The 10,615-nt window shown below is 47.6% G+C and overlaps 2 protein-coding genes across 2 annotated transcripts; both read left to right on the top strand.

Annotated features, from left to right (window-relative positions):
- The first annotated feature begins 5,953 nt into the window (after window positions 1–5,953).
- Window positions 5,954–6,758, top strand: LOC136832013 (uncharacterized). The gene is made up of 2 exons (XM_067092499.1): window positions 5,954–6,252; window positions 6,401–6,758. Exons 1-2 carry the CDS (start codon window positions 5,954–5,956, stop codon window positions 6,756–6,758), a joined length of 657 nt encoding a protein of 218 aa, XP_066948600.1.
- A 2,516-nt stretch (window positions 6,759–9,274) lies between these two features.
- On the top strand, window positions 9,275–10,381 carry LOC136832012 (salivary glue protein Sgs-3-like). The gene has a single exon (XM_067092498.1). It carries the CDS (start codon window positions 9,275–9,277, stop codon window positions 10,379–10,381), a length of 1,107 nt encoding a protein of 368 aa, XP_066948599.1.
- Window positions 10,382–10,615: the final 234 nt, after the last annotated feature.

Genomic DNA, 10,615 nt, shown 5'->3' with positions numbered 1-10,615 from the left:
TGGCTCCTTCGAATCGAGCCATTTTGTTAACGCCGCTCGAATGGTACGCCCAGTCGGACCAAGTCTGGCCTGCTTCTCTGGGCTGCCCTCTCCAACGTCTCCTCCACCGCTTGGGGGTAATCTCGTACGCCTTCGTAACTGCTTGGCGTACGGCTTCCCAGTTTCCCCTATCTTCTGCTGAAAGGGTGTGGTAGGCAACGAGGGCCTTTCCATCCAGGAATTTAGTGAGAACAAGGGAGAGTTCCGCGGGGAGAGATCGCAGCACTCCAGGACTCGTTCGGCCCTTTCAAGCCATACTGGTTCGACTCTGTCCATTTTGGCATGAATGAGTGAGCTTGGCTGAGGGCACTCATTCCCGCTGCAGGGGCGGGGGTGGCATGCTGTCGTTCTAGCATCTGGAGCTCATGGGCGCGCTCTCTCTCTCTCTCTCTCCTGCTCTAGATCCGCTCTCTTTCCTCAATTCTTTCTCTCTCTCTCTCCCTCACGCTCTTTTTCCTCCTCTCGTTGCTCTTGGGCAATTCTTTCTCTCTCTCTGCTCGTTCTCAATCCTCTCTCCTGCTCTTGGGCAATTCTTTCTCTCTCTCTCCTCACGTTCTCTTCTCTCTCTCTCCTTGCTCTTGGGCAATTCTTTCTCTCTCTCTCTCTCAGACGTTCTCTCTCCTTCTGTCCTGCTCTTGGGCAATTCTTTCTTTCTCTCTCTCTCTCTCTCACGTTCTTTTCTCCTGTTTTTTCTCCTCTCGTTTCTCTTGGACAATTCTTTCTCTCTCTCCTCTTCTCTCTCCTTCTCTTCCCGTTCTCTTTGCTCTCTCCGCCTTGGCATCGTCCACTCGCTCTTGAACCCATTCTCTCAGATCTTGCCCCGATAGTCCCATGTCCTTCCCAGCGGACAGGTAGAATTTGAAATCCTCGTTTTGTTGGGCTCTGGTATTAGCCATCTTGAAATAATGGTTATATGGTAGGTCTGAAAAGACTCAGGTTGTCTGAAAAGACTCAATTGCAGGAATCTGAAACACTCAATTGTTCAGACTGCAGGAGAATGGATCTGTCTGAATAAGACAGTTGATTAGTAAGTCTGAGGAGACTTTTGTTAAAATTTGATATGTCTTGGAAAGACGTGGTTGTTCTTGGCGAACGAATTTTTAATATGTGTCTCGGAAGACGTAGTTGGATTTTGTCACGCTCGGACTTGGCCGGCTGTAGCGTGAAGTTAAGGAGTTGTTCTAACGAACTAGAATGATCAGTCCCGTAAGGGCTTAGATGTGTGTGAACTACACTATATAATGTCTCAAAAGGACTTAATTTTGGGTTCCTGCAGGAATGAGAAATTCTCGCCACGTGCGATGTAGAACTTTTTGAGTCTCTGAGGACTTGAATTTGGAGAAATTCTGCCACGTGCGACGTAGAATTTTAGTATGAGTCTCTGAGGACTTGGAATTTGGAGAAATTCTCCCAAGTGCGACGTAGAATTTTAGTAGAGTCTCTGAGGACTGGGAATTTGGAGAATTCTCGCCACGTGCGACATAGAATTTTAGGAGTCTTAGGAGTCTCTGAGGACTTGGAATTTGGGGAAATTCTCACCACGTGCAACGTAGAATTTTAGTATGAGTCTCTGAGGACTGGGAATTTGGAGAAATTCTCGCCACTTGCAATGTAGAATTTTAGGAGTCTCTGAGGCCTGGAGCCTGCACCAGCATTGTCTGGTGCTCCTGAACTTGAAATTTCCTTAACAAAGACACCATCAAAAGTGCCCAATGCCCATGTTATTGGGGAGGCTGTACCATCTGTGGCAGGTTCGTCCTCCATGGAAGCAGCACCATCATTGACTTTAAGATGGAAGGCAGCCATAAATCATCACTCTCCTTCTGGGAAAAGCAGGAGCAAGGCAATATAAAGTTGAAGCACTTAAAAGGGGCTCCAGTTTAATGGCCTCAAAATATAAGTAAAATTAATTATTTTTCTCCCATGGAACTGTCAGGGATTAAGAAGTAAATGGGAAGAACTAAGGTTGCTCATATCAGAAGTGTTCCTTGTATGTATAACTTTGCAGGAGACTATGATTGGTGATGATATGTGTCCAAGACGAGAGTATACAGCCTATCATTCTCCTTATAACATAAATATAGGAAGCTATGGGGTGTAATTTTATATATTTGTAATGACACCCCACAAAATCTTATAAGTATCCAGTGTACACTGCAAGTGATAGCTGTGCAGATCCATTTGCAAAGAAAATGTACCACCTAGTGAAGTCTTCCCCACTAATGAATTCAAGTCCCTTTGTAAGGGCGTCAAAACCGCTCTGTTCCTTTTTGTGTTTTGCCTCTACATCGGCTTTAATCATTTCGTATTTGTCACTTGTTATTGTTTCAGATTCTTTATGTATCTCATTATATGATCATTCTACGGCCTATTCACCGATATATATATATATCTACCTTGTACATGTTCTGTAATGCACTGTATATGTAATTTTATGTCTTTCAACAAACACAATTCTGTATGGACGCAGCGGGGGCCACAGGCTCGCCCCGCTACCACTCCATCCGCTCAATATAAGTACTCAGAGCAACACAAAGGATCAGTCAATTTCTGACCTTTCTTGAACCTCACACTGGTGACCCCGGGAAGTGACAGATAGCACGGTTTTGGTCCAGCCATTAACGGACTAACTACGGCCGCAGCTTACTGTCAGAGAGCCTTTAACGCACTACTAAACATGGTGGCAAGTTTAGGCCCCTGATAGCTCCTCTTCCTGGTGGAAACTGCGCATTAACGGACTAAATACGGCACACCCAAATAGTGGAATCGTTTTGGCACTACAATCAGCAATCTATTAATGGACTCAACACGACGCATTTTTCCTATGTTTGCATGAGCAGCAAAGGTGGCAGAAGATGAAATTCACTGTGAATGCGTGAGCATTGGCTGTACACCTCTCTCGCCGGCAAAAGCGGACGCAGTCAAACTTCCTCAGTTTTCGTGCAAGAACACGGCATCATGGTTCCTGCGCGCAGAGGTACACTTCTGCATGGCGCGCATAGCAGATGATGCAAGCAAACTGATCTTACTTCATGGCAGCGCCATGTAAAGGTGTTCAACAGGATATCCCCCTGGCTCGACACACACGCAGGCGAAGGCATGTACACGGCATTAAAAGATAAACTAATCAAGACCTACTCAATGCCCGTGATGGAAAGAGCACAGCGAGCACTCGACCTGGCATTCCAGCCCTTCGGAGAAGCATCACCAGAGTTCACGAACCGCAGGGGTCATAACATGCAGAGATTTAGAACAGGGAGGATAAGGAAAATCGATCTGCGGCGATCTTCCTTCGACACCTCCCCGCAGGGAAGCGTGGCGAGCCAGATAAGTGAGACCGCCACGCCTCGACACCGGGACATTAATAGATGTCGCCCGTAGTTACACAAGGTCAGCTCAAGGCTCAGGAACACGCTGCCACCCTTGCAGCCGCTGCCCTGGAAGCCTGCAGCCTGATGGAGAGCAACAATGACGACGACGGAGAAGATCAATGTTGCCTCAAAAAGAAACCGAAAGAGAACAGAGGGAAACCATTTGCGACGTGGTGCTTCTACCACAAGAAATTCGGCGCCAAAGCAAAGCGCTGCAAACACCCCTGTTCCTTTCCAAAAAAACGACGTCAGTGGCCACAAGTAACAGCAGTGGCCTTGAAACCGATCTCTCCCCGACCAGCAGGTTTTTTCATCAAAGATGTAATCTCCAAGCACCGCCTGCTGGTAGACACGGGGGTAATGCAATCTGTCTTCCCGCCAATGAAGGAAGATCTTAAGAAGAAACCTGACTCAACAAACGCCCTCATCACAGCAAACGGGACACCCATCCATACATGTCAGTACAACGACATGGGTCATTCCATCCTGGGCCGTAGATACCACTGGCCTTCATCGCCGGATGTTAGTTCCTGCTGCTGGGCGCAGATTTCCTAGGACACCACGGACTTCTCGTCGACATCGGAAAGGAACAACTACTGGACGCAGGAACTTGCCACTCCACCACAGCTTTCTCGCCACAAAGGACCAGGATGCCCGCCATCTGGCTCCACAGCCTCCAGCAGCTACATGTCCCTCCTACAGGAGTTTCTGGACGTGTTTAAACCGAGCTAAGACAGTCACCAGGGGCTTCAGCAAAGCATGGCATATTCCATCACATCACCATGACAGGCCCACCAACTCATGCGAAGTTCCGGCGCCTGTCCCTAATGAAGCTACAGATGTTAAACGGCTTCGAGATGGAACGATGGGCATCTGCAAAGCACCAAGCCCGTGGGCATCACCCCTCCGCATGGTAAAGAAGGTGGATGACTCGTGGAGGCTGTGCTGAGATTACTGCCGCCTAAATGTAGTGACGACGCCAGACCACTATCCCCTCCTAAACATGCAGGACCTGACAAGTGCAGTCCACGGGGCAAAGATCTTCCCAAAATGGACCTACTCAGATCATATTTCCAAGTCCCTCTACACCCCGACAACATCCCAAAGACTGCCATAACAATGCCCTTTGGGACCTATACATTCTTCTATTCAACCTTCAGTCTCAGAAACGCAGGTGCCACATTCCAGCCACTGGATGGACACCATTCGGGGAAATCTGCCCTTCTGCATCTACATGTAGATGACATCCTGATCTTCTCCAGGCTGCCCAAGGAACACCTTCAACACGCCTGGGCAGTCCTAAAACATCTACAGGAGAACAGCCTGGTGGTGAGGTTTGGCAAGTACATCTTCAGGAAGGGAAAAATAGATTTCCTCGGGCACGAGATCTCACCTGCAGGAGTACGTCCGATGGCATCTAAGGTGAAGGCCATAGAGAAGTTCCCAGAACCCCAAAACATCAAGGCCCTGCGGAAGTTTCTGGGGATGATAAATTACTACAGACAATTCATCCCCAACATTGCCCAAATCATGTACTCACTAACATCAGTCCTGGGAAGGAAAGCCAGTTGCGCTTGACCCGTAGTTCCGCAGCAGAAGTCATTCACGAAACGAAGGCGCCTCGCCAGTGCTGTGACTTTGACACACCACAACCCTGCAGCCAACTCAGGTTGGACAACGGACACCAGCAACATTGCCTGCGGTGCAGTACTGGAGCAGGTGGTAAACGCATCCTCAGCCCTTGGTTCTTCAGCCGCAAAGTTCTCACCAGCCGAAACCGGCCATAGCGCCTGGACAGAGAACTGCTGGCTATCTACCAGGCCATAAGGGCACTCTGGCACCTGCTGGAGGGCACCGGAATTCACCATCCTGACGGGACCACAACCCCTGGTACACCCCTTCGCAAAGCAGGAGACGATGGTTGGCAAAACAGTGGCAGCACCTGCAACCGCCATCTCAGAATCTGAAGGCACCATCAAATATGTCACTGGGAAAGAAAAAACCTAGTAGCTGACACCCTGTTGAGAGTAGAAATAAACTCCCTCCAGCTTGGCATCGACTACGAAGACCTGGCGAAGGAGCAAGCAGCAGACCCTGAGACGGCAGCCTATAGAACGTCATGATGGCACTGAAGTGGGAAGACGTGCCCTTAGGAAACTCCAGAACAACGCTCCTCTGTGACACCAGCACAGGCCACCCTCGTCCCCTTGTGCCAGCTTTGAGGAGAAAGAAGGCATTCAACGTGATACACGGTCTCTCCCATCCTTCAGGGCGCACAATGGCGCGCCTTATGACCAACAAGTTCGTCTGGCACAGTATCAACAAGGACGCATGTCACTGGGTGAGGAACTGCATAGTGTGCCAGACGAGCAAAACATCTCGCCACATGGAATCATGGATCTGCGAATTTCCCCAACCAAGTCGGAGCTTCGGCCATACCCACGTCAACGTCGTCGGCCCCCTTCCGCAGTCCAGAGGAGCAAGATACCTCCTGACGACAGTAGACCGCTCCACCCACTACATTCGGCTAAATCCCCTGAGTGATGGAGGCGCTCCATGACGTCTTGTGCAGAGGCCTTCCTCCCAGCTGGATCAGCTGCTTTGGAGTGCCTGATAGCATCACCATGGACAGGGGCCCTGCCTTCCTCTCAGAACTCTGGGTCTCCCTGGCACGCTCTGATGGGCACTTGCCGTACAGCACAACGGCTTGCAGCTCATGGTCTGGCCAAAAACTGAAGAGAACTGGAATGCATAGCTCCCCTGGGTCCTCTTGGGTCTTCACACAGCACCAAAAGCAGATGGCGACACCTCCCCGGCCAAAAAAGTCTAAAGAGAAACATTGGTTGTGCCTGGAGAATTCTTCCTGCTGTCAGCTGGGGGCGGAGATATGCCCCTCCCGAGGTTGAGGGAACTCTCGCCATAGGACCTTCACCGACAGGACCAGCAGATACAACCCACCCACCTTAGACTCCCAGCCGCATCTTTGTCAGGGGTGGTCGCTCATCAGCTGTCCCAACGAGGCCCTACAGGGGGCCCCACAGAGTCATCAGGCGGGCACCTAAAGCATTCCTGCTGGACATCCACGGGCGTGAGGTCTGGGTAACGGCTGACAGGCTAAAACCAGCGTCCCTGTTGGACAACAAAATCAGCGAGGAGACAGGCAGGCGACCCAGAGTTCCCCCTCAGCAAAACTCCACAGGAACAGCTGCCCCCACACCGAAAAGAGGTCCAGGACGGCCCAGGAAACAGCCCGCTCCAGCTCCAGAACCAGAGATCACGCCCACACCCCGCCCGCAGTTCTCGAGAAGTAGGGGCCTACTCCAGTTGCCGCAGCACCTCCGCGATTGAGGTGTCATCCAATACTTTCTCGCATAATTATTGTCTTAGGAGGGGAGTATTGTAAGGGCATCAAAACGCCTCTCCATTGCTTGTGTTTCGCTCTACATTTGTACATTAATCAAGTCGTTATTTGTCACTTGCTATTGTTTCAGACTTTATGTATCTCGTTATATGTATCATCTCATTTATCATCTGCCAATATATATATCTGCCTTGTACATGTTCTGTAAAGCTCTGTATATACATGTATGTCTTTTCAACAAACACACTTGTACGGACACAGTGGGGATCGCAGGTTGCCCGCCACCTTTCCTTCTGCTTTCCGCATTATAAGTACCTGTCGTGAACAATAAAGTATCAGTCTCACTTCTGACCTTTCTTGAACCTCACACCTTACTCAACACCTGCTGGGAGATATAAATAATAGAAACCCCTCTTTGGGGTGATATCATTGCCAGTCGAAGAGGAAATTTCCTCTGTTCCACCACAGAAACTGAAAATACTGGAAGTGGGATTCTGTACATTTTCATGTTCAAATGGGCACATTGTCAGCAATTGACTTAACAGTATGCAGTGATGACTGCCTAATTGACTTCATTTGAAAAGTGATAAATGACAGATTTACCAGCAATTATAGTAATGAATACATCTTCAAATCCTCCATCTTCAGGGTTACTTGAATGAAACATTGGTAAAGCTGACTGGGTAACATTCCAGGAACACAGCTTAATAGATGACTTAACTAATGACTTTCTTTCTGTAGATGATGGTCTTGACTTTTTCAATACAATTATTTTCTTGGCTGATTTTCAATCACTACCTTGGACTTCAGGCATATTTATCGGTTGGCCAGTTCCCTGGTGAACTCCTAAAAGCCTGGAAACTCATAGAACTATGAGGTCAGCTTTCACCAGATATCTCAGACAAAAATGTGTGTATTACCATACTGAATTTCGAAAGGCAAGAGCTCATTGCCCTATGGAAATTAAAAAGGATGAAAGGAATGTTGGACAATTTTCATTTCATAAATTCAAGAACACTTCTGAGTTTAGAATGGAAGAGAGTTAGAAAATATCAGGCAAATTTACTCCTTGTCAATTTCCAGTTATCAAGATCAATGGTTGTAAAGTTGCTGATCAAAGTTAGTTGAAAATGAATTTGCTAATCATTTTGCTAATGTTGCAAAGAAAAAATTTGGCAGACCCTATTCTGCTCAAAGAAGGTTACTGGAACAGGTAGAAACGTATTTTAATACATCAAGGAATTAACAATTCAACGTACCTTTTACTATGAGGGAATTTGAACCAGCCATGAGTAAGTGTAGTGAAGTAGCTCCTGAAGTGGATTACTTGACATAACATTGTCATTGCGGAGGGGCTACGGGGCTAGGAACCATGGCCTGATGCCAGGTGGGGGGAGGGGGGGGTGGAAATTTGGCCTCCCTCTGACCCTCCTCCCAGCCTTGGGCTTTGGTCCTATGTCAACCAATTTTTTGGCTTGGTTTTTTCTTGATCTTTTATTTTATCACTCTTCCTTCTCACTATCTTACCAAAGTTCTTCCTCTGCTCCCCCCTACCCTTTAGGTGTGTGTGTGTGTGTGTCTGTGCTGAGAGGGTAGAAGACCAACTTCGGGTTGGTCTTGATCAGCCTTGTAGATGCCATAAGGCCCAGTGCCCTTGTATTGTCTTTTTTGCCCTTACTCCTTCATGCGAGGCTCTCAAGGAGTGAACTGTATATTTCTCTAGCATATACCCAGGCCCATATGGCCAATAAAGAAAATCAAACAAATTCTTGGCATATGATGCCCCATGCTCCCTTTCCACCAGTTCACCTTTGATGACTACTCTACAACCTTATGAGCCACAGCGTTCTGCCATGAAACAATGGGCCACTACAGCACCTCTTCCTCAAAAAATTTTCTTGAGGCTTCAACTCCTTCCCCTTCTACCCACCTTAAAATGTCCTCCAGTACTCACCCAGCCCTTATGCCAACCCTCTTTGACAGAAGTGGGATAAGTACTTCATCATTCCCCCAACCGCTCCTTACATGAATAGTACATTCTACTTTCAAGTGCCTGCAGAGACAGGTAGGAATGGTAAAATTCTTAACAAGACGTGACCTCTCATGTCTTTATGGTGAACAGAGGCTCAGGCTCAAGTGATATCTACCTTCAACAGTTACACTGGAATAGTGGTGATACCCTCTGAGCAGTGCCCAGTTCACTATGTCAGCTGGAGTGATTGCTCAACAGATCTCCAAGAACTCCTAAGTGACTGCTATGAAGTTCTCCATGTCACATGCTACACTCTTAGGGACAAGAGCAACAGGAAATATACAAAAATTTTGCAAACATCACATTCAAAGGACAAGACATTCACAAGACGTATACATCAGAGGTCAACATTACAAAGTCCAAAAGTATATTCCTCCCCATCATCAGTGCCAAAAGTGCTGGCTGGTGCTTTGGCCACCCAGCCAAATCTTGCAGATCACAAACACTGCCCCGTTTGCAGCTCACCTGACCATGACTGAACAAATTGCCACTCATGAGAGTGGATTTGTGCCAATTATGCTTGCAAACAATGTTTTTTGCTGTGATTGCCCTGTCTTCAAGTTTGAATCAGAGGTTGCTGCCCTCTGCTTCAAGCATGGATTGACCCTGAAAGAAGCTATAGAGGAGGCTTACTGCCTTGGCTTTACCACTGTTACCCTGGCCCAGATCATGACAACAGAAAAGCAGACAAGCAAAACTACTGCCAATATCACCCCACAACCAACCCCTCCCCCATCCTCCTCCTCATCAATTCCCCAGTCCACCACCACCTCTGATACTTCCTTACCCTCATCACTTTCTTTGCCCAAACTGCTGCATACCTCTAAAGCACCATCATCCACCACCTCTTCCCCTCTTCTTGTCCCAAGTGTATCTTTGTCAAACCCTTTTGAGGTGTTAAATTCAGAAACACCTAGTTCTACATCACTATTTTCATGTCCCTCACTCCCAAAGCTTCCTTTCCTTAACACAACCCCCACACAAAGAAATAAATGCCAATTTGGAACAACTCCAAAGGCCAATAACAAATTCTCTCCTTCCAAGTTTTCCCAGTCACCTCCTGTTTGCCGTCCTCCCAAGAGAACCCTTACAGCCAAGACTCCTCCAGAAACCATGAAGGACATTGAGGATTACATAAATCAACCCTTTATCATGATCCCAAACCTAACCTCATCCCCCACCTCCTCCCACACAAAATATGCTACTGTCCATCACGCCACTGCCGAGGTCCACAACCTTCCTTCCCGCTATCCTTCCCCCTACTCCCCTGCCAACTTCCACAGAATCTCCACTTGCCTCACCTTTCCTCCTACCTGTCTTCTTTCCCACCCAACCTTCCACTCAGACCTCTCTATAGAGAAAAAATATCCTTGGCCTTGCTTTACCACCAGGTTGTACCCGCAAGTCTCCCTTCCTATTCCTTCTCACCTTTATGACTTCCCTTCTACAAATGACTCACCTGTTATTCCTGATACTCGCCTATCCCTACTTTATACTGAAGACAGTCCATCCCCATCTAACAGCCGTACCTCAACCATACCGACTACAATATCACATCGAATATCTCATTCCCTTTAATGTCTGTACTCCAGTGGAACATTCGAGGATTCTGATCCCACAGACATGATCTCAGATGTCTCCTCTCACAATAAGAACGTAAAGTAATATGCCTCCAAGAAACCTTCCTTACCCAACCACTGAAACCTATTCCTAACTACCATTTCCATTACTCTCCTCACTCCATTTCTGCTTCTTCTGTTTTAATTCATCACAAAATACCATACTTACCCGTAAGCATCACTACAACCTTTA

Source organism: Macrobrachium rosenbergii, chromosome 49 (assembly GCF_040412425.1).
Source record: "Macrobrachium rosenbergii isolate ZJJX-2024 chromosome 49, ASM4041242v1, whole genome shotgun sequence".
Lineage (NCBI taxonomy): Eukaryota > Metazoa > Arthropoda > Malacostraca > Decapoda > Palaemonidae > Macrobrachium > Macrobrachium rosenbergii.
The sequence above is the reverse complement of the archived record's forward strand: the minus strand, read 5'-3'. Positions and strand labels throughout refer to the sequence as shown.